General features: G+C 35.2%; 3 protein-coding genes across 3 annotated transcripts; 1 reads left to right on the forward strand and 2 right to left on the reverse strand.

Annotated features, from left to right (window-relative positions):
• Nucleotides 1-1,940: 1,940 nt before the first annotated feature.
• On the forward strand, nucleotides 1,941-6,368 carry LOC110879980 (pentatricopeptide repeat-containing protein At5g61990, mitochondrial). The gene is made up of 2 exons (XM_022128534.2): nucleotides 1,941-4,973; nucleotides 6,090-6,368. Exon 1 carries the CDS (start codon nucleotides 2,103-2,105, stop codon nucleotides 4,848-4,850), a length of 2,748 nt encoding a protein of 915 aa, XP_021984226.1. The 5' UTR covers nucleotides 1,941-2,102; the 3' UTR covers nucleotides 4,851-4,973; nucleotides 6,090-6,368.
• Nucleotides 6,369-7,001: 633 nt separating this feature from the next.
• On the reverse strand, nucleotides 7,002-14,323 carry LOC110879979 (ADP-ribosylation factor GTPase-activating protein AGD1). The gene is made up of 16 exons (XM_022128532.2): nucleotides 13,950-14,323; nucleotides 12,909-12,985; nucleotides 12,718-12,815; nucleotides 12,557-12,627; nucleotides 12,403-12,465; nucleotides 12,241-12,285; nucleotides 11,754-11,819; nucleotides 11,575-11,622; nucleotides 11,348-11,485; nucleotides 10,593-10,799; nucleotides 9,659-9,790; nucleotides 9,262-9,555; nucleotides 8,868-9,176; nucleotides 8,608-8,784; nucleotides 7,560-8,053; nucleotides 7,002-7,465 (listed from the first exon to the last, which is right to left on the reverse strand). The coding sequence occupies exons 1-16, from the start codon at nucleotides 14,010-14,012 to the stop codon at nucleotides 7,351-7,353; spliced, it is 2,397 nt and encodes a 798-aa protein (XP_021984224.1). The 5' UTR covers nucleotides 14,013-14,323; the 3' UTR covers nucleotides 7,002-7,350.
• Nucleotides 14,324-16,852: 2,529 nt separating this feature from the next.
• LOC110879978 (signal recognition particle subunit SRP68) lies at nucleotides 16,853-23,534 on the reverse strand. The gene is made up of 13 exons (XM_022128531.2): nucleotides 23,328-23,534; nucleotides 23,141-23,207; nucleotides 22,927-23,037; nucleotides 22,110-22,305; nucleotides 21,899-21,984; nucleotides 21,599-21,794; nucleotides 21,332-21,443; nucleotides 20,911-21,038; nucleotides 20,625-20,822; nucleotides 19,514-19,623; nucleotides 18,461-18,590; nucleotides 18,229-18,378; nucleotides 16,853-17,250 (listed from the first exon to the last, which is right to left on the reverse strand). Exons 1-13 carry the CDS (start codon nucleotides 23,404-23,406, stop codon nucleotides 17,029-17,031), a joined length of 1,785 nt encoding a protein of 594 aa, XP_021984223.1. The 5' UTR covers nucleotides 23,407-23,534; the 3' UTR covers nucleotides 16,853-17,028.
• Between the last annotated feature and the right edge of the window lie 699 nt (nucleotides 23,535-24,233).

Genomic DNA, 24,233 nt, shown 5'->3' on the forward strand with positions numbered 1-24,233 from the left:
AAGCTTAATCAACTTCCGAAGTTGTATTTGATTTTGTTAGCTAATATACTTTGTGGTTGATAGTTTTCACCACCCGAGGTTTTTATGCTGGCAATCTACTAGTGATCAAGGGTTTTTCCTCATACAAATCCTTATGTTTCATCTACATTTCAAGTTTTGTATTCATTATATTCATACAAGCACTCTACCTCACAAACAGATTTGGTTACATTATCCTTAGATTGATTTTTGACCAAAACAAATGTTGGTACAATTTTGATTACCTCTTTTTGTTAATCATGAATGTTGTTAGAATATGAAGGAAAATAATTGCACATGAAGCAACCATGGTAAAATTTTGCCTGTCGTTTGCTCATTAAGTCCGTTTTCAGCTAACGTTATGCACACACACGTTTATCAATGTTGCTAGGATGTCATGAATAAATACCTTCCCTGTTGTTTTATATCCGCGTTCTTTTTTATATTGATCCCCGTGACACGTTCTGTATCTGCTAGCTGCCAGATTGTGTCATCGCAAGGTCCTCAAACACGTATCGTTCGTTTCTCCAATGCCACTTCACTTATATATGATGTCTTTTTAATGGGGTTTGCTTTTATCTCTTATGCCACATGCCATGTTTTGGTAAGTGATTCCTATTTGTGTTTGAATTGTTCGTTATTGAAAATGATGTTTCATAAATAAACATGTTAAATTGTAAATATATGTATAATATTTTCATTTGTATACATGGATGCAGTTTTATATTATCGATTATCTTTAATAAAGTTGATAAGAGTTAGATATACAAGCTATACATTTAGTTACATTTATTAGGTTAACGAGATTATAAAAACTTATCATCTTAAACCAACACAACATCTCTAATGGACGTTTTGGCCTTGTCTGAGGATGTGCCACCAACAGGGAAGAGGGTCATTTGTCCCTAAGGATGCTTTTACCGATTATGTGAGAGGGGGAGAAGAAAGGGATAACAATGTTTGTTGCTATAAGAGGGACGATCTAGACATGTGGTCGTGGTGAGGTGACGGTATTTATAAGACTCCTCGTTGGGTCGCTGCTCATTCAAATACGTTTTTTCTTTAAAATATCAAACATGTGACAAACATAGCCAGAGGGTTCTTCAGGTTTTTGGATGGGAAAAACCTACCCGATAACCGAACCATTTAAAGCTCGGGTTAGTCGGGTTTGGGTTTATTCAAGTTGGGTTTAATCGGTAATCAGGTTGGTGATTCCCTCAATTGTTCATCGTTTTCATCCCTCGCGACCTAATATTTGTATCGTATTCAAATTGGTGATTCTACTACATGAAATTCTCACACTCATTCTTAATAATAATGACTTCATCACACAAAATTTGTTCCAAACTTTTTGCATGATGAAAAACAAAAGATAATAATACGAGAAACAACTAATAATGTCGGTTAACCGTGTTAACCCAATTATCCCTTAAATTATTTGATTACCGATTCATAAACTATATTCAGGTTCGAGTTCGACATTTTGTTACATAACAATGTTGTCAGATCATCCACTATGGCTTCATGCCCATGCCCATGCCCACGTGGCTGTTTTTGGGCATTAAACACTGCCAGTTAGGGCGTTATATAATGTTAATTAGGGCGTGAGCCCATTCACAAGCGTGAATCCAAATTCTTCAAAAAGTTGATGCTTTTGTCCGGAAAATTTAATTGCACCCGCCAATGAGAAAAAAAAATGTGGCCATTTGCATCTACATCACCCATTTGCTTTTTTCTTTAACGTTATTTTAAAGGGCACCGAATAATGAAAACTTGTGAAACCACAAAACATAAACCTAAAAAAATTTAAGTACGACTTAATGACTATAACATTAACATTAACTTAGAGTAAAAAATATGAAACCATAACACATATTCTCATTTCAATTTTGCCCTAACAAACAAATTGAGATGTTTGGCATATGAATATCCACCCAAACATAACTAGTAAAAGCAGGTTCTTGTTGAATGGTGTAAATGATATGATACAGAAAGAATCAAATACTTCTTCACCCACCTCCATAAAACAAACTTGATCAAACCCTAGCGTTCTCTTCTTCTTCTTCTCCACCAAATTCAAAACAATGATGAGACTATTCACACACAGAAACTCAACACTCATCACCAACAGATTCATCTCACCATTTCACTCAAGAAAATCATCAACAAACACTTCACCAATCAACGACGAAACAGTCAATCAAATCACAACAATTCTCACAAACCGCAACTGGCCCCACCTCCTCAATTCATCCCCAAATCTCCTCAATAACCTAAATCCAGATGTCATACAATCCGTTCTTCATCACAACCAACGACTTGACCCTAATCGTCTCCTCCATTTCTTCAATTGGTCGCTTCATCAAATGGGTATTCATCAAAACCTCAAATCTTATTTAATTCTTTGTGTTGTGCTTTGTAATTCGAGTCAGTTGAGGCATGCTAGTGTTGTGCTAGGCCAGATGATTGATACCCGGAATCCGGTTTCCGTAGTTATCGATTCGATTGATCGGTTTTGTAGTTCGAGTGAGGGGGTGTTGAAATTTAGGGGTGTGATATATGGTATGGTTGTTGATGGTTATAAGAATAAAGGGATGTTGGATGAAGCTGTTTGTGTTGTGTTAGGGATTAACGATAGGGAATGTTTTCCCGACTCGGCTTGTGTTAATTCGTTGATGACGAGTTTGTTGAAATATCGGAAAAATGAGTCGGTATGGAAGGTGTTAGATAAAATGCTTGAGTTGAAGATTGTGCCTGATGTGTATATCTACACTAATTTGATTAGCGCGCTGTGTAAAGACGGGAAGGTGAGTGAGGCAAAAAGGGTTTTCGTTGAAATGGGGGAGAACGGGTGTGATCCGAGTTTGGTAACGTACAATGTACTTATCGGAGGGTTATGCAAAGGTGGGGTTATCGATGAAGCGTTTGAGCTTAAGAGGTCAATGACTGAAAAAGGCTTTGTTCCCGATCGGTATACTTATACGACACTCATAGACGGGTTATGCAAAACGAAGAAATTGGAAGAGGCAAAGATGGTTTTAGAAGATATGTCGAAGGTGGGTGTGTTTCCGGATCATGTTGCTTATAGTGCGTTAATTGACGGGTTCATGAAACAGGGGTGTGTTGATGAGGCTTTAACGTTGAAAGACGAGATGTTTGTTAATGGAGTTAGGTTAAACGCCGTGACTTATAATTCTATTATATCCGGGCTATGCAAAGCACGGCGTTTTGAAGAAGCAACTGCGGTGTTAACTGGTATGAAAGAGAAAGGTACTTTTCCGGATGTGTATTGCTATAATTCACTTTTAATCGGTCTCTGTAACGATAGAAGAATGGAAGAAGTGCAATCGGTTTTGGCTCAAATGAGGGCTAATGGTGTAAAGCCGAACACTTTCACTTACGGAGCTGTGATCAGTGGATATTGTAGGATACCGAACATGGAGGTTGCGGATAAATATTTTAACGAAATGGTGAAGTGTAATATAATGCCGGATCGTGTTATATTTACGTCTATGATAGATGGTCACTGCAAAAAAGGAAACACGAATGAAGCTATCTCGATATTCAAAAGTATGTTAGGAAAAAATATAATTCCGGATATGCACATGTATAGCGTACTCATCAACGGTTTTGCTAGAAACGGTTTAATGGATAAAGCTATTGCGGTTTTGTCGGAACTCATGGAAAAAGGTCTGAATCCCGATGTGATCACGTACACCTCTATAATTTCCGGGTTCTGTAAAAAAGGGGATCTTCTAGAAGCTTTCAATATGGTTGATAAAATGGTACGTAAAGGGGTTAATCCAAATATTGTTACTTACAATGTTTTGATCGGTGGATTATGCAAGTCGGGTGATATACAAAAAGCTCGTGAATTGTTTGACGGGATTTCTTCCAAGGGTTTGACACCCGATGGTGTGACGTATGCTACAATGATAGACGGATATTGTAAATCCGGGAGTTTGTCCGACGGTTTTGATTTATTTGACCGAATGGACCAAAGTGGAATTCGACCGGATTATGTTGTATATAATGCGCTTCTCAATGGGTGCTGCAAAGAATTAGAGATTGAAAAGGCGTTGACTTTATTCGACAAAATGGCGGAGAAAGGGTTTGTTTCTGCGTATACGTACAATACTTTGATAAATATGTACTGTAAGTCGGGGAAGATATTGGAAGCCGATGAGTTATTGAAAGATATGATCGATAATAAGCAAATAAAACCGAATCATGTCACATTTACAATCTTGATCGATTGTTACTGTAAAGCTGAGATGATGAAAGAAGCCGAAGATCTTTTCCTTGAAATGCAGAATCGGGATTTAACGCCAACGATTGTGACGTACACATGCTTAGCTAATGGTTACATGAGATCGGGAAATAAAGATAAAATGATTTCGATCTTCGAACAAATGGTGGCAAAAGGTATCGGTTTAGATACGATGGTATACAACATGTTGGATGAAGATCAAGGGAGTCTGGAGAAATCTTTTATGCTTTTAGACGAGTTGTTACAAAAGGGTTTATCGGGTCGGGATGTTTACGATAAATTGGTTGACACGCTGTGTCAAAACGGTAAGTTTAAAGAAGCAGTGGCGTCAATTGATGAAATTGGGAAACGCGGGGTTATGCTTAGTTTTGCTACGTGTAGCACGTTAGTACACAAGTTGCATAGTGCGGGATACAAGAATAAGTTGGCCGAAGTTTTGGAAAGTATGGAAGGTTTTGGATGGGTCCCACAAGCGTCTAGTTTAACTGATTTTATTCAGCAGCATGAAGCTGATGGTGAGTGGGAGAATAATGGACTCAATCTACCGAACCAAGTTGTTTGAAAGTTCGGTTCCTGGGTACTGTTGGAACTATGAACCATGGTTTGGGTTGCTTACTTGACGGAATGCTATAATTGACCGCACACCTGAAAGTTTTTTGGGGCTCGAGTGCGTGAATAAAATCAGGTAAATATGAATGCTTTAACTTGTACCTTGCAAGGATTTTTTTTTTTTTTTTAATTTCTGGTTGATTAATTCTCCATTACTGTACTTTGTTTGTTTTTGGGTCGTTTAATGGTTTGGAAATGGCGAACATTGGAGGCGACAAAATGGGTGGGTTGGTTCATGTCAAACCTCAACAAAACGACACTTTTTTAGGATGGTGAAGACCGGCAAAGACCTTTTGTCCATCTTTTTTTCTATTTTCTAAATAATTACTGCAATAAATATGATCATTAAAAAATATATTATTACAATAATGATCTCCATTTTTTAAACAGGGGAATTGGCCTGTAATAATCCCAACTAGATGTCATTGGCCATTGACAGTCCCGCCTTTGAATATTCCCCCCACCAGTCCCACCTTTCACCTATTTTTCCTACACCGGTCCCCCGTTAAAAAAAAAACTTAACGGAGTTAAGCTTTTTTTCCAAATTACAAACAAATTTTTTAGGGCTTTTGATCAGAACGACGATACAAGTCCATTGATATAAAACTTACCTCGAAATGGTGCTCTAAATGACTTGATTTTTGTTAATTGGAAATTTAAACACCCGAATTGAAGCGCCGTTTTCATCGTTTGGAGCACCGTTTCGAGGTAAGTTTTACATCAATGGACTCTTATCGTCGTTCTGATCAAAAGCCGTAAAAAAATGTTTGTAATTTGGAAAAAAACATAACTCCGTTAAGTTTTTTTTAACGGGGGACCGGTGTAAGAAAAATAGGTGAAAGGTGGGACTGGTTGGGGAATATTTAAAGGTGGGACTGTCAATGGCCAATGACCTCTAGTTGAGATTATTACAAGCCAATGACCCTTTTTAAATAAAATGATTTGAAATGTTGTGTACTTGTGTGCAACTAAATACGTTTAAGGCGGCCTTTAGCCCGTTTGACCTAGTTTTATTCTAGCTTTCTGTATGATCCATTTGGATCTTTTGGAATAAATTAGAATCAAAATCGACTTAATTATAACAATATAACCAAATGGGTTGAAATTGCAAACAACATTACAAGAAAGATTGTACAGCTACTTATGTATCAGAGTTGTTTGTCTTGTGCTAATAATATGTTATGACGCACAGGTCGTGGCTCTGTGTTTCTCGAGGATCATTAAGGTATGAATGACATCATGCTACTTATACTTGATTCATTCGTATATTTAATCTAGTACTAGCACTCTGGGAAAGACAGACGGGTACATACATCTCAAGCTGAATACATTAATCACAGTTGACTTGTTATCGGTAGAGAAAACTGTCGAGTAGATCGAGAGTTTCATCATTGTTTTGTTGTACTTTTGTCAAGCCACAGTGCATAGTTGTATATTCAATGAAAAAGGGTTGGTAATGATGTTTTGCTTAGCGAGTCTTTAGTTGTATGCATATTGCATAATTCAATTGTTTGCACTTTATAAAAAATAGGTGCGGTAAAATGTGTGGGTTCGGTAACGGGTCAGACCTAAATGGTTCTAGCATCCCGGGTGGGTTCAACCTACCAATTTTCTCTGTTTTTTTTTTTTTTTTATTTTTATTTTTTGTGAATTTTATAACCTACACTTCAAATGCAAATCTGAAATTTGTAATTCTGTGGGGTCTATGTTTTGAATATCAAATCCATTAAGGATCCACACTCCACAGCCCAGATTTTTGAGCAGGAAATTGGCTGGCAAATCGTGTCTTAACAGGTATCTGATAACGCGAAGAACAAAAATTTTAAACATGAATACGACTCATTTAACTACTTTATATCCAGTGTCTATAAGACAAATGTATATTTTATGCACCTAGAAGGAGAAATAATGGATCCTAACTTTCAAATTTTGATTATTTTTAAAAACGTAAAAAATCACATGTACTTTTCTATTATCGTGTCTTAGCAGGTTACCTATTGCCAGCCCTAGGAAATTCGCCAGTTCGGACCTGTGTGCAACCCGAACAACCCAAAGTATAATTTTTTTTGGTTCAAATCAACCTTTCATGTGGCCAGCAGTACCAAAAAAATGGGAATTTATGAACATACACAAAGTATATCAACCATTTGTCTCTATACAACAAAATGTAGACCCTTTATCAAATTCTTCTATGACAGGGTTGACAAATCGTGTCTTATCGTGTTTAACAGGCCTCTGACGACACGAATAATACAAGTATTAAATATGAATACAACTCGTTTAACACAGTTGTATGTTTTATATACCAAAAACAAGAAATAATGGATTCTAGCCTCCAAATTTCTTTTACTTTTAAAAAAGTAAAAAAAAAAAATCATATCATGTACTTTTCAAAAAACAGATCTATTTGTGTCTTATACATACAGGTGACCTATTATGTATATGCTAATATGTTATCTTTTGGGTTCTCGTAAGAGGGCAAGGATTTGGATATCATCAATTCCCAATTCCGTCACAAGCTGACGTGGCGTTTTCCCTTCTGTATCCGCTGCTAGGGGATTCGCTCCCCTACAACAAATATCATCACAGAAAGAAAATCGATAAAACTTTTCCATTTTCTGATTTTTTTTTTAAGAAAACCATTAACAAACAAAAACATTACCTGCTAAGAAGTAACTGTGCAATCGCAAGTCTTCCTCTGATTATACTATGATGCAGTGGCGTCTGACCATTCGAATCAGAAGCGTTAATGTTCGCACCATGCTGTAAAAGCAGTTCCACCATGGTACAGTCAGCAGTTTGGCATGCCAGGTGGAGCAGCGAACACCCTTTAAGAGATTCATTAGTTAAAGGATCATCAATCTCTCTGATTGAGTTCAACGATGATTTCGATGAATTATCTGTAGTGTAATCTTTTAGATAGTCAAACTCATGGTCAGCAGCATTACTATCGTCTTCAAAGTGCATGATTCGAGCTACCGATGAAGATATATATGAGGCATGACCATGAGCAGCATTCACATCCACTTCACATATTATAATTAGGAGGTGAACCGCTTTTTTGTCGTTGGCACGCACGTTTTCCCATAAGTGTTGTTCGAGTAAAATAAGGTGACGCGGGTCCTTTACCTTTTGTATAAAACGCCTTTCTGCATACTACATAAGACAAAATTCCTTTGTTAACTTGTATTTGTTGAAAGAAAGTAACCGAAAATTTGTTTGGAAGTTAAAAAAAAGAGTAAAATGTCATTTTCGTCCCTGAGGTTTGGCTAGTTTTGCGATTTTCGTCCAAAGGTTTGTTTTTTCGCATCTAGATCCAAAAGGTTTGAAATCTTGCCATTTTCATCCGGCTCGTTAACTCTATCCATTTTTCTCTGTTAAGTCAAGGGTATTTCCGTCTTTTTTGTTAACTTAAAGGGCAATTCAGTCTTTTCACTTTATGTACAAGCATTTAGCATAATGTACAAGTATTTAAAATATCCTTACTAAATAAAAAACAAAAAAAATATACGTAAAAAGACGAATATATCCCTGACTTAACGGAGAAAAATAGACGGAGTTAACGAGCCGGAGGAAAATGACGAGATTTCAAACCTTTTGGATCTAGATGCGGAAAAACAAACCTTTTGACGAAAGTCGTAAGCCTAGCCAAACCTCACAGGGACGAAAATGGCATTTTACTCTTAAAAAAAGGACACATAAAGAAGTACCTTTGCATGAATGAACTTTTCCTTTGTGGATATATGTTCTTCAGAACCGGGCTTCCCAATGGACTCTTTCGACAGCGATTTCTCCCATATAGAATTAATAAATACGTTACCGAGTGACTGGAACAAAGCGATGACCGAAGGTTCCCATACCTTCACATCAAGTTCCAAAGATCTTACCTACATTCCAAAAAACCGAAACATAAGCTATGGCAATTTCGCAAAGTGCAACAAGATCCACGATAGAATAGACAACAACTAACCTTGGATATATGGCAACCGAGATTTCGGTGAACACCAGAACACTCGATGCAGATAAGAATACCAAGATTTAACGAAGCCCAATCGGGTTCAGGTGAACCACAATCCGCACACTTATCATTACCGGGCACCTTTTTTAAAGTGTCGACAGGCCTCTCAGTTCTCACACCATACTGTAACTGTTGTGAACTTTTACATACACGCATCATGTTTCTCGGATCATGATCCTTGTCGGTACATTTTTCATAAGTCTTTTTATCTTGACCCGATGGTTTTTCTCCAGTTTTACCTGTGGGACTGTTACATAGATGCTGCGAAAAAAAAATGCAATATTAAAATAAAATCATGAAAATAAACAGAATGTTACGACGTATAACTGAACCTTACTATACCTACCATCTCAGGTGATTGGGAAGTTAACAATGACGCAATGACTCCGTTTATTTTGTCGATCCAATCTCTTTGTTCCAGTGCACTCTCTGCCTGCAAAGTGTATATCTTTGTCGGTGAAATAATTCTAAAACAGAATCTGAGGTCTGACTGTTCTGCGTCAGGCTTAATGGTAGACGTAAGCAGGTTGACCGTGTGGCGTGCGACATCATGAACGCCACCGTGATAATGAGAAGATAGCCACCTACTCAGCAATCCCGGGCCAGGTTCAGTGGTATTACTTCTTTGTGCACCTGAACCCTGTGAATTCACTCATATATGAAAAGTTATGATATATAAACTTATAAAGGGTAAAATATTGTGTTTGATACTTTGATATGTAAGTTTAATAGACTAGACTTACAGAGGGTCGGCTCATTTGTTTGCGATAGTAATACAACATCCCTCGATTATCAAGAACGAAAAATCTTCTTTTCCAATCCCCCCTTAGATTCGAAGAGCGTTTACAGAGATATCCTTGTTTGATGTTTTGAACCTAAACTATTGAAGAATTAACCATTAAAGAAATGTAACAAAAAATAAATTTCGTTTATAAGGAAACAAATAGCCAAAAAAAGTTTAACTACAATAAATTTCACGGCAAAAGATCAAATACAAATAATCTTAACATACTAAACATACAAATTGAAGGAAAACCCAAAAAGACAAGGTGGCATTTTTGTAATTACCACCAACTATCAAAGTTACAACCAAAAATACCTAAAAAAACACAATTTTTTTTTAACATTTTTTATTAAAAAATCGCTACATTTCGTTAGCAAAAAAAAAAAAAAAAAAATTTTTTTTAACATTTTTTATTAAAAAATCGCTACATTTCGTTAGCAAAAAAAAAAAAAAAAAATTTTTTTTTTTTGGCTGCTACTAAAAGTAGCGATTTTTTAATAAAAAATGTTAAAAAAAAATAAAATAATTTGTGTGTTTTTTTTTTATTTTTTTAGATTTTTTGGGGGGTTTAGTTTTTAGCATTTTAGCTTTGGGGGGGGGGGGGGGGGGTAGGTTTTTTTTAGGTTTTTGGGGGTTGGTGGGGGGGGGGGGGTTTAGGTTTTTTTTGGGGGTGGGGGAGTGGTTAGGTTTTTTTAGGTATATTTGTAGAGTAACTTTGATAGTTATTGATAATTACAAAAATATCACCTTGTCTTTTTGAGTTTTCATTCAATTTGTATGTTTAGTATGTTAAGATTATTTGTACAAGAACTTTACCCTAAATTTCAGACCGGAAAGTGTTCTGGATTAACCCGACCCGTTACCAACCCGGCCATAATATACAAAAGGAGTACCTTCCCCTCTGCAGCAGACTGCATAACCGCTTGTACTAACTTCTGGGAGTTTTTAGAATTTTGGTGTGCTAAATCTCGATTACTAATGGAAAGACTACAACTTTTATTTCCAAAATCAATGTGCCTTTTGTACTCTTGTATCCTTTCATTTAACGCTTGCTGCTCGGTACAATGGCTTTCTCTAGATTTTTGTGCATTTTCTAATACCTGTAAAATAAAAAAGACATAGTAACTTTTTTATTTATTTATCTAGAGGTAGGGATGCAAACTTCGTTGTTAAGGAATATATGTGTTCACGAACTGTTTAGGAACATTTACCGAACGAGATTTATGTTCGTGTCCGTTCGTTAAGGAAATGAACATGTTCGTGTTCGTTTGTTAATTTTAGGTACCAAATGTTCATAAACACATGAAAACAAACAAACAAAAACATGTCTTCATGAACAGAATATATAATACACTAAGATTTATTAAATATATATATATATATATATTTTTTTTTGAAATTTTGAAGAATTTAAATAAAATATAAAAACCAAAAACACTAATGAACCATCGAACACAAACGATCACGTTACCGAATGTTCACGAACATAAATGAATGAGCACGGCCTCTGTTCATGTTCATTCTTTTAAATAAACGAACGAAAATTCTTCCCACCGAACAGTTCACAAACTGTTCACTGAACGTTCGGTTCGTTTGCAGCCCTATCTAGCGGACAAGAAAGTTGAGAAAAAAATACTAATAATAAAACCTGGTGGATACAAGGCTCCATTTGAAGTAATAATTCATATCCCTGCTTGAAATACTGAAGATGGGCGTCCATTGCTTCACCGACAGATTCCAGAAACTCAAATCTCTTTTTCGCCTCAACATTTGAAAGAGCACAAACCTGTGGTTTTATATTAAAAATATATCATTTACCTTGATAGTTTAAAGATATAACAAGCTCGTATAATAGGTAGGATAAAGTTTACGTACCAGACTAAAGCGAGCTTGCTCAAACATCATTCTGGCACTGTAAAGTTCCTAAAATGTGTCTACCAAATTAGAATTATAAATAAAGATGGTTACCCATGTAATACTATCACTAAATTATTGAATATATTATATTATATTCATATTTATAAATTATGGGAAACAACACATATATGATATACCTCTTCTGTGGCATAAGCTACTTCTGACCGCGTACTTTTCCTTAGTGATAAATATTTGTCTCGTATCTGCACCAAATTGCGCAAATATAACAAGAAGTCAATTACTTAAACTAATAACCATATAGGGTAGGGATCCTGTACATTAATCCAGAAGTGCTCAAAGTGTGAGAAGTGTATTATAACACTATATATAACACTATATAACACCATATAAACACCGTATAACATTATGTAACACCATATAACACTATGTAACACTATACATCTATCATAGACATGCTATCAGACAAAATATAGTGTTATATTTGTTATATAGTGTTATATAGTGTTACATAGTGTTATATGGTGTTACATAGTGTTACCCGATGTTTATATGATGTTATATAGTGTTATATATAGTGTTATAATACACTTCTCACACTTCTGGATTAATGCACAGGATCCTCTATCTAACCACATATACAATTAAACAACTAAGTAAAATTACCTGGCTATAAACAGCATCGGCTTTGTCAAATCGCTTCCTAGCTTCCTGCATCACACAAAATATACAGAATATAAAGTAGTATTTAAATCACAATACGCAAAACACGAAATCTACGGAACCTTTTTGTTGAATAAAAAAAATACAAATAGAAAATCGTGTAACCTTGATATCTTGCAGCTCGACATTGGTAAATCGCAGTAACCTATCACTTAGTGTCTCCTCAATCTGGAAAACACAAAGTGCATATAAATATTTTTATATCGGTGGTGATATTGTAAAACCGAGCTAAAATAAATATTATTACACAAACTGAGACCTGAGATCGAAGATTTTCTTTGTACGTTCCCAGTTCTCTCAAAGCGACTGCAAATTTGATCATATCCGGGCCTGTGAACATACGAAAAAACATACGGTTTTGCCATTAACACATAATAAATAATTTAAAAAGTTTTAGAAGAGAAGATAAAGTAATTTTACCGCCAAATGCCATGGAAATTGGATCCGATCCTCCACCGAAATGTTCAAGGGAGCCTGAAAAGGCGATATCTTTATCATACGCTTCTGCAAGGCCTTCTCTGTAGAATTTTAATAAGAAATTAGCCATTTCCCACAACCTGATAATAATAATAATTGTAAATATGAAGAAATAATAAAGAAATGATCCTCACGTATATTTTCGACAGCCTTTAGAGAACTTTGAACCTCTTTCCCTCAAAGTGTCTGCAATTTCTTCCAAGCATTGGAGCTGCATTACAGTATATTATACATTCACATGTTACATAGTTTGTTTGTTTTTTTTTTGTTTTTTTTTTTTAGTAACAAGATTCTGTAATTTATAATTAAATATTAAAAAAATATAAATATACTTCACATAGTTGAAAATGTGAAGTGTTTTATCAATATCCGAATGAACTCATTGTTTTTATGACAACAAAACATGTGATACAAATGCTAAATATAATGTACTCGTATATTCTACATTCGAAAACACCAACAAAAATTGTCCTATTCGCAAGTATGGGCAATCGAACGAGTCAAACTTTGTTTTAAAAGTCAACAAGAGGCATGCACATCCTTGGACATCCAACACGCATCAAATTTAAGGATAAGTAGTGTGTGTGTCGGTTTAACATTTGATATACATTCTTATAAACACTATAAACAAATCGTCTATAAACTAAACCAATTCAAAAGATGTTCAGGTATGCATAGCAGAGAGCCGCAGACCATTCAACTTGACCAAGGTAAAACACTCAAGACTTTTGCAGATAGTCAACTTTTGCATGTTTGATTCATTCTGACTATTAAAACCGATCGTCATTGTTCATACGAAAACATATTTAATCTTTCTTAAAATTATATCAACCGACGCCAACCCATTAGATTTTTGTTATAATTCCGGACACACAATTGTTTCTAGAAAACTGCATCAATGGAGATAGATCTCAGAGTAATTAAGTAGTTCTTGTTTTGCATAAATTTCATTTGACATCAGGCTAATGGTTTAATGAATCAAAGTGCAATCAGGTTTGACGATTCAGGTCGGTCGGATCAACAATATGTCGCGCACAATTGAACGCCAACAATATTAAATTAATAAATATAACTTTCACAACTAGCATAACATTTCCTCAGGAAGCCACAAAAAAAAAAAAAAAAAAAAAAAAAAAAAAAAAAAACATAATGTTTTCAGGCAAAAAAACACAGACCTGTTGCCGAAACATGGGGGAATCTTCAAGTTTGGAGAAATACATGGTTGCGTCTTGCTGCATCGATCCAAAGTCGAAACCAAACCTCCAGCATTAGAGGAACACACACACAGCCAATTTTGAAACAATATAACCTTTCTTCTAGGTCACGAAATTGGATACCGTCTGTCTATTCAATAAATAATCTTCAGGACGCAGATTGAAATTGAAATTGAAATTGAAATTGAAATTGAATTGGAGAAGAAAAGGTGAAATTGTGATAAAATATTTAAAAAAAAAATGAAAATTGAGAGGTCCGAATGAAGAGGGGAAATAGAACGAATTTTGATGGATGCCATTGAAGCATCCGTCGTTTCCTGGTGGATTGAAATGTAAGCCAAAGGGTTTTTGTTTTATAGTTATATTGGGCGCCAAAATCATCAACTAGATTTTAACTATTATTAACCAATTAAGTTTCGTATGTTTTGAACCCCAATTCTAAACCAGGATAATATTATCGAAATAAAAAAGTTGTAGTTATGTAACTTTTCTAAATACGTCATTTAATAACACAATCATTACACATGTGAAGACTATGTTGACCAATTTTTTGTTGACTTGAGTATTAGGTAATGCGTAGTGGGGCGTTTTGGTCCCTTATAGCGTCGGTATGGTGCCGTTTACACCACCACCATGGGCGCTATGCCCAAAAAAATTTTTGAAGCGCGATGTTTATCGCGACGTGAAGAGGAGATGATTTTGAATTTTTGACCGTTACAAACGGTCACTTTAATAAAAAAAAATCAATTTATTTTTCAAACTTTCCTTTAAATCATTCTCCTCCCCTATTTTTTTTACCACACACACTCAAACATTCTCATCTCTTCCATATTTTTTTAAAATTCTTGATATTTTATACAATGCATCCATTCAACCGTGGCTTCATTATTCTTGATATTTTTTTTATGCTAGTTTAATGTTTTTTTTCTAGTTTAATGTTTTTTAATTTTATTGTACTTTTTTTTATTTAATGAAATGAATTTCATTTTTAAAAAAGTTACAAATGAATTAAAAAAATAAAAATTAAAAAATGAGTAATGATTACACAGGGGCTTTATGACTACGGCCTCAAATTGCATAACGCCCCATAAAGCCCCGGGGTGACGTGACATGCCACATGTCGCATAACGCCCCTAAAAGGGCTTTATGACTACACATGCCCTTATGCACAATGTTTTCAGGTGGAGGCGTTTCCCAGAATTCACGTATTTTATTTGAGCTTGAAAAAATGTGTCTTCCGTAATGTTTTATTATAATTTAAAAAAAATCAAATTAGTATTGTGCTCAATAAACTAATGCCAAGTGGGCTAAATTCTAAACCATAAAAAATATTTGTAAATGGGCCTATATTGAAATTGGTATGTGTTTACTATTTTTAAAAAAATAACATATATATATCGGAATTATTTTTTAAAATCGTGTGCCCCTCAAAATTACCGGCCTTGTGCAGAGGTCCTCCCCGCACACCATCATAGCCGCCACTGTTTTCAGGACCGGACCAGACGTCGAACTGGTTTCTTACTGGTTCACTGGTTGAACCGATCGACCAGTCGAACCGGATTAAAGAACTCGACTGTATCACACACACATATATATAATAAAATATCCAAAGCCAAGTAATACAATTTATGATAAAAATCAAATATGAAACTTATATATGTTTTTTAAAAAATAAATTTATTAACTACAAGTTTCCAACTTATGTCACACTCTAAATAGTTATTAAATAGAAAAAATTACAAGTTTTGTCCTTTATCTTTATACCACTTTTCAAGCGGTGTCCTTTTTAACGAATGTTGACAGGCGGTGTCCTTTACTAGGTATTTTGTTGCAAATTTAGTCCTTTACACCCAACCCAGTTAAAAAACTCTGTTAATTGTTGGGTGTAAAGGACTAAACTTGCAACAAAATACCTAGGTAAAGGACTAAACTTGCAACAAAATACCTAGTAAAGGACATCGCCTGTCAACAATTAAAAGGGTTTTTTAACTAGGTTGGGTGTAAAGGACTAAACTTGCAACAAAATACCTAGTAAAGGATACCGCCTGTCAACATTCGTTAAAAAGGACACCGCCTGAAAAGTGGTATAAAGATAAAGTACAAAACTTGTAATTTTTTCTATTAGAAATTAAATAATTAAAAGAGTTAAGTTAAAAGTAAAACCCTACATCTCCTAGCTTCTATTGTGAGTAACTTTTCTTTTAAAATTTAAACCATCACTACTTGGTGTGTGAACACTTCATCTTCCTTTTTCTCTGTTTAAATTAGCAAAAAGTTACAGAGCTCCAACAATTCCAACAATTCGATAGAGGTTCTGAAGCTTCAATTTAGAATTTTCATTTGAGAATTAGTGTGTTGTTGTTTATCCTGTATGGTTGTATTTGAGAGTTAGAGAGAAAATAATTGAAAACGACGTGAATAACCCAGCGGCCCGACCACCTCCTTTAACTGGATTTCCTGTCCGACCAACGGTTCGCCGCAGAATGGTTCCAACAACAAAAACCGGACCATATAACCCCTTCAATTATACATACATATGTATGTATATATATGCGCGAGTTGGGAAGAATGGGTCACGCCGTGAAAATTTTCGCGAGGGAGAGGCCGCACATGGCATCGGCCGTAATGGAGCATTAGGGAGGATGAGGCGCCATATACAGCCCCATTACAGGTGGTTTTAGGGATGGGCATTTAGTACTGAATATCAGTATCGGGTATATTCGGTACATGTACCAATACTCATTTTCCTTGTTTTTCGGTACTGGTACCGAACCGATACCATCCTCACCCCTACTCTAGATTAGCATTACATAATAGCCCCCCAAAGTTTAACAGTTGTCAATTTTCAGCCCTTAACAATTTAATGAGCAAAAAGTTTATCCCTCATTTAAATCCAATGATCAAAGTGAAACATCCTCATCAGAAACTGGTTCAAAAAGCAACACACAGTAAGCGACCAGAAACCCGATATTACAGTAACAAAATTGTTCAAAATCTAAAAAACTTCAATGAAAATCATCCTGAAATCTGATTGTATAGCTTATCTCCAAAGCCTACTAATGAAACCCTTTTTGTCTTGCTTCATCCTGTTATCAATTGATGGGAAATCAATTGAGTTATATGCGAGATCAAGAACTATGGGACTGCGAGCAATTGGTTGGAAGGATGGTTGGTATGCAGCAATACGCGGTGCTACTTTTGTGCTTGAATCACCAACAGCAGACTCATAAGAATCCAATTTCTCAATGAGGAACTTTTCCGCCTGATAATTAAAATACATGTAAGTTTGATGCATGTGTAACTAGCACAAAGTTTACCCAACAAGTCCAGGTGGCAAATTAGAGAGGTTAGATGACCGGTCAAAAAAAGGTAACTTCTGTACGTCGACTTGAAACACAAATTTTTATGAATAAACTTGATTGAGGTTTTATGCACTAAAATACATATTAAGTGACTATTGACACGTTAGACTTGCTCCTTTTTAACTAATTTTGTTAATTTTAATCATTTTTACTAGAGCTGTAATCGAGCCAAGCTAGGTTGAGCTCGAGCTCGAGCTCAAAGTTAAACAAGCCGGCTCGGCTCGGCTTGTTTGTTTTATCGAGCCTGGCTCGTAAAATGTTCGAGCCAGCTCAAGCCAAATCGAGCTTGCTTGTTCATTTATTTATTTTAATTTTTTCTACAATTATTGATAACATAAAATAACAAAAATAAAAATAAAAGTTACACATATATCTATATGTTATATTTTTATTTTTCAAATATTTTAAAGACCGAAAGACAAAAAAGTATTATATGTATACTTTTTGTCTGTTTTCCCACATTTGTATATGTTATTGATTAATTAAACTTAAAAATTTTGACACTTCAACCCCCTCTCACACATTTTTTTTTTTATTTTAATACATTTATTATTAAAATTATTTTATATATCACGAGCTCACGAGCCAAGCCAGGCCAAGCTCGGCTCGTTTACAATCGAGCTTTTTGAACACCCCTATTTTTGACCCATAAGGGAATAAGAGATATCATCCAAGTCATGACCCATTCATAATGAGTGACTTCAGCTAAGAAACGAAGTGTTGACTGCATATTATGGTTAGTTGTAGTGCTTGGACTATCAGTCTTATAACACATTTCCAACCATGTTTTGTAATAATATTCAAGTGGGCATGATGCAATATTTGACTATATGAAGCAGTTGTTTTGTGGTTAGATTATGTTTTTTTCTAATTGATACCTTTCTATCGGTCCCAGATATTGATACAGTAGAAATCTTTTTTGAAAGATCTTCGGGAGCCTTCTCGTGTTCCATAATCCCCATTGCATGTTCAATACAACTGTTGGATCTGCAATTGTTATGCAATGTCTCCAACTCTTTGATCGTCACCTGTTAACAAAAAAAATCAATCATAAAATATAGACCTGAACATATTTGCTTTTTTATTTAGTTTGAATTCCAGATTATAAACCTGATCACGACTAGTCGCACTCCTAAGTTTCTTCAATGCATTTTCAGCCAGAGAGCGAGCAAAAGAAAACAAAGAATATGCTTCTGTCCTCTTCCCAGCTGAGCTATAAGACTTGGCCAAGAAAAAACACCTGCAAAAAATAATGAATAAAACTAAATTTATTTATTATTATACTAGAATTACCACCCGCTGCAATGCGGCGGGGATTCATTAGTTATATATCTTGTTAGATGAAAGGCAAATGTTTCTCAAATAACCACGAGCCTGTGTGTAAAACCGAGAAAAAAACAACTAAGTCGATCTCTGACTCGCACATTGCGACAGACCTATCAAACGGGGGAAAATAGACGTGCTGCGACGGACATGTCAAACAGGAAAAAATAGATTGAAAAAACGTTGAATCCCACACGCATGTTACGGCGTGTTAAGTCGGAAATTTAGAACGACACGTTAAACGGAGAACTTATGAAAGATGAAAAGTATATAAGAGACTAAAGTTGAAAGTGAAAAAAGTGTTGAGATTAAATTGCAAACGATGAAAAGCTTTGGGTTGAAAGTAAAAAAAGTTAAAGGGGTTAAATTCTAAAAGATAAAAACTTTTGAATTAGAAGTGAAAAATCAACTTAATCAAAGGGGTTAAAATACCAAAGATTGAAACTTTAGAATTAAATTGTCAAAGACTGAAACTTTAGAGCTAAAAAAGAAATCAATTAAACAAAGAGATAAATAGATTTAGTTAAATTGATGTTTAATATTAGTATTATTATTATTATAATTTAATTTAATAATAAAAGAGATAAATAAAAAAAATAAGGGTGAGAAATTACCAGAGAATGACACATGTCCAAAAAGGATTTTTGTTTATTAGTATAGAAAGATTTTGTCAGTTCGGTGTGTTTCAGCCAAAACAAAACAAGATTCTAAAAGCTATCATACTGGTCAAACAGCCACGCATGGCATCTGGTTTATATAGACTGATCATAAAACTCACCAAGTAATATTTTAAATTGGAAAAAGAAAATTCACACACATCTGCAGTGATGTCATGCATACCTTTCAGCTCGAAAAATGAGCTCTTTGATTTCACATTCTTCAATTAGTGCAACTTCTTCCTCTTTTCTGTCTCTTCCAGAACTCAACAAGTCAGAAAGATCTGATGTATTCTATAATCAACAATAACAAACATTTGTCAGCATCACACAAATTGCAAGTAGCTATAGGTAGCCCAATTATCGATTTGGGTTATGTTTTATCATCTAGCGAGTACAAATCGAAAAAACAGCTAAAGGGAAACCAGTCAAATGGGCTGAAGGGTCAAACAAGTCAAACACCGGCCAAAGTGTAGTTTTTAGTACGTAAAACCTCGTAAATCATTCTATTCATAAGTTTAGATTATTAACGAAATAAAATAAAATAGCCTTGGCAATTATATTATATATATATTAAAAACCAACCCACTATATCTGACTATTCATTCTAGCGAATCACAAGCTGCCACGTGTCAGCCTCTTTATCAAATTATTCCCTTAACTTTACTAATAACATGTTTAGCCCCTCTACTTTAATATAGTTTTGAAATTCCTTTGTTTTTCTTTTTAACTTAATTAATCCCTCAGCTTTGCTTATAACATGTTTAGCCCCTCTACTTTAATAAAGTTTTCAGTTTAATTTTACTAACTAATCTATACTAATATACATGTTTAGTCCCTCTACTTTAATAAAGTTTTCAAAATCCTTTGTTTTTCTTTTTTTTAACTTTACTAATATACATTATTATTTGTACTACGTTTTGACGTTAACTTTTGTAACGTCAATTTTAAATCGACGGGCTTTCGCATGTACGGTGGTTATGTTTGAATATTCTTTTCCCCATGGTTCTACGTTATCTCTTTCGGTTGATACACGAGTTCCAGCATTGTACCGAAAATCACATTCTCGCCGCAACGTGCGGGGTTAAAATACTAGTTGTATCTAACACACCAAATGTTGTATAAGAGCATAAAGTGTTTTGGGTCGACCCGACCCATACCAAAATCATCCATTTGGACCCAACCCTGTTTTCACATGTTATCAAGACTGCCCATTTTTTCAACCCCTACTACAATTAAAATCACCAATGAGGCGCAAAGCATCTTCTATAAACTGAAAGATTATAGTGTCATACCTGTAAAAGAAGATCGAATAACCTGACAAGCTCTTCAGGTTTGGTGACTTTCTCATTCTGGGCCTTGCTAAGTTTACTCTTAGCTATGCTAACCAACAGTTGGTTGCGTTCAATGGTGCGCTGCAATAGTACAGCACCTATTGCTTTGTCAAGCCCACTCAAATCATCCTTTATGTTTTCAGAGCTACCTGCAGTAGCCTATATACAAACAAAACCAAAGTAATCTTTATCAAAACAAATATAAATAAACCTTGCCTTTGTAACAAACATTTCATCCACGACATACCAAGTCGCTGCGAATGGATCCCCGGGCTTCATTATATGCAGCGAAAATTTTGTCAAAAACAGCAAGTCTTTTCTCAGCAGGAAGAGCACCTTCCATTCGATCATTAAGCTCTTTTTCCAACTCCTGAGCTGAAAGAACAACACGCATATATCACACAAGTGTCACAAAAATCAGTAAAGTTATTAATCATATACCATAATTCACACAAATGTAGTTTTCACATTAATATATGCACAACACTGTGATAAGATAAATAGCATAGTGCATAGACTGGTTTTTTTCCCAACCCCAACTAATAATATCAGAATTTTGAACTTACAGATTCAAGCTTACAATGTAAGTATTGCATATTATAACCAACAAAAGTTCTATTTTGGTTAAAGGAGCATACATACTACACGTATAAAGATAGAAAACAAACCTTTCAATATAGAAACCCTCGTCTTTGCATTTGATATGGGAAACCTATGACCAAGCCAATGAAATTCGGTCATGGATGCAGCCTGCTGAGTTCTAGCTTCAGTCATTACAGCCTGACATAGATACAAGACAATTAAAGAACCTTAGATTTATGTGAATTTTATCATGGTAAACACATAAAGAATCGAGTCTAGATATGTAATGTTGTAATTTTATTACGTTGGTCAAGGCTGTAGAAATAAATGAGTTATTTTAATTATTAACCTACTTCTAATTTAGCTTTAAAAAGGTCCAGTGCAGGTCCTTCAATTTCCCCGATGTGTACAAGTTCAGAAGCCTGTAAATTTGATTCACCAATTTTGTGCAAACAGTAGCGTATACTTGGTTCTAGTTCCTCAACACGCTCACGGCACAAAACTTGATTATCCAGATCTCCGTATTTTCCAAGTTCCTCGTAAACAACCCTGTTTGTATTTAAAAAAAAATAAGGTGAGGGAGCAAAAACCAACCATAAGAAAAAAAAAAAGAAAAAGAAAAAAAAACTCGTTTCGTAAATAATATGGCTTGCCTAGCACTCTTGAAACTCTTCAATGCAACGTCCCAATTCTGGTCTTGTTCAAATAATAAATTACCTTTCATAAATGAGGCATACGCCTGCAGATTGAAATTAACTTGTTCAGCAAAAACGGAAAGAACGAAAGATGGCACGGGTCATCTGATTATAGATACGCATTAATATTTAGAGATTACAAGTCTACATGACCAGCCAAGAAACATACCTCGGCTTCTAACGAAGTTCTAGAATCTCCCTTGATAGCGCATAATTCTGCAAAAAGTGTAGCCCATTTCACTGCTTTACGCAACCGACCAATCAGGTAGCTTCGTTGACGTGCATTTGGACCATCTGGCAGCTGTCTCTTCTCCATGGCATGGCTCCATGCTCTTTCTGCTGTGTAGAGAACCAAATGGAGAAACCTATTGCAGGCCCACAATGTAGTTGTTAGCTTAGAATTAGACCCCTTAATTCATTACCTTTCCAAAGAAGAATTTGACTGTTTTAGAGTTACAATTGCTGCTTCTTATATTTACACGTAATGCTGAAACCTTTCTCAAATTAACAAAAGGTGAATATGCTTATTCGGAGAGGATACAAAAGCATATGATGAAGACTGACAGTTATTGCCGATAAAGAACAATTTACAAGCTGTTAAAATTATCCGTGATACAATTCAAGGTCCTTGCTTACTTACTGTATAGAAAGCATGTAGTTTACTTATAAAAGTATTGGGTTAAATCTTCAAATTTTACTACTAGATGTTTGCTTTTCATCATATTGGATCCATGCATCATTCTCTTGAGTGATTTCAAATTAAACTAGACGCAACTTAGCTGCCGAGGTAAACGGAAACTTAGTACCAAAACCGCATCCTCCGAGCCCTCACCACACGTAAACATCTAACACAGTCCGAAAACCATTCAATTCATACCATCATCTCACTTAACTTGACAAGCAAGAAAACTAATCATTCCACATAACAATTGACCACCATCACAACACAAATTCAAACAACTAACACAAATTGCATATTCACATACCTAACTTCAGTAACAGTAGATGCAGTTACAGACTTCTTAGCATACTTCCCACGCCCATGGGTAAACTTCAACGATTTATACAACCTCCTCAACCGAGCAGTACAATACCTCCTATAATCACAAATCCACATTCAAAATTCACAAATCCTTAACACAAACACGCAATCTATTCATAACAGCAAACCCTAGAATCGAGACAAAAGTCCGACATTACCGATAGCGAGTGTAGTCCCCAAAACGCAATCCGTGCTGCATCTGTGCAGATTTTAAAAGCTGCAATACTGCAATAACACCGATTATTGTAATTCAGATTGTAATCTAGTTGAATTGATTTATTAACACGAGTCTGTGAGGATTGATTGTGTGTGAATAGATGTGCATGTGTGTAATTAGGGACCGACCGTTGATTGAGAACTTTGGATCGGTGGTGATCTGATCGTCGAGTTCCATGGAGGATACATCGGTCTTCTCCGTCGCCATCTGAAAGTGTTATTGGATGAATTTGTGATGTGTACGGCGGCGGCTTCCGATTTTTGTGACGGAGTGGTTTCTAAAATGCGCCTACACTGCACATGGTAGATGAGGATGGGTCGGATTCGGACTCTACCCGAATGTATAATGTTTGCCTATGTTTCCGTTACTTTGTACCTACTATTCATCATAATACGTTATTGAAAACAAATTATATCGAGTCAATCAATTAAAACAAAACACTGTCGTACTTTTACAACAGAAAAAAACTAAAATGATAGAAAAACTATAATTTTAAACCAGGGCAAAATTGTAATTTATCAAGACAAATAGCGTGTGTCAGACAGCCACCTAGCACGAATAAAAATTACACCGAGTCAACCAATTAAAACAAAACACTACCATAGTTTTGTAAAAAAAAAAAACTAAAACGGTGGCATAACTGTAATTTTACGCTGGGGTAGATTCGTAATTTGACAGAAAAAAAAACAAAAACAATGACAAAACTGTAAATTTGAACTGATGGCAAAATCGTAATTTGGTTTGGAGGAAAAAACAACACCAATAGCAAAACTTTAAATTTAAACGGGTAAAATTGTAATTTAACTGGACCAATGGGGAAGTGTCAGACAACTGCCTGACACTATTACACTAAGCCAACCAATTAAAATAAAACACCACTATAGTTTTGTACAAAAAAAAAACTAAAACGATTTTATAACTGTAATTTTACACTGGGGGCAAATTCGTAGTTTGACAGCGAAAAAACAAAAACAATGACAAAACTATAAATTTTAACTGAGGGCAAAATCATAATTTTGCTAGGAGAAGAGAAA

The sequence above is a fragment of the Helianthus annuus genome, chromosome 9 (genome assembly GCF_002127325.2).
Source record: "Helianthus annuus cultivar XRQ/B chromosome 9, HanXRQr2.0-SUNRISE, whole genome shotgun sequence".
Taxonomy (NCBI): Eukaryota; Viridiplantae; Streptophyta; class Magnoliopsida; order Asterales; family Asteraceae; genus Helianthus; species Helianthus annuus.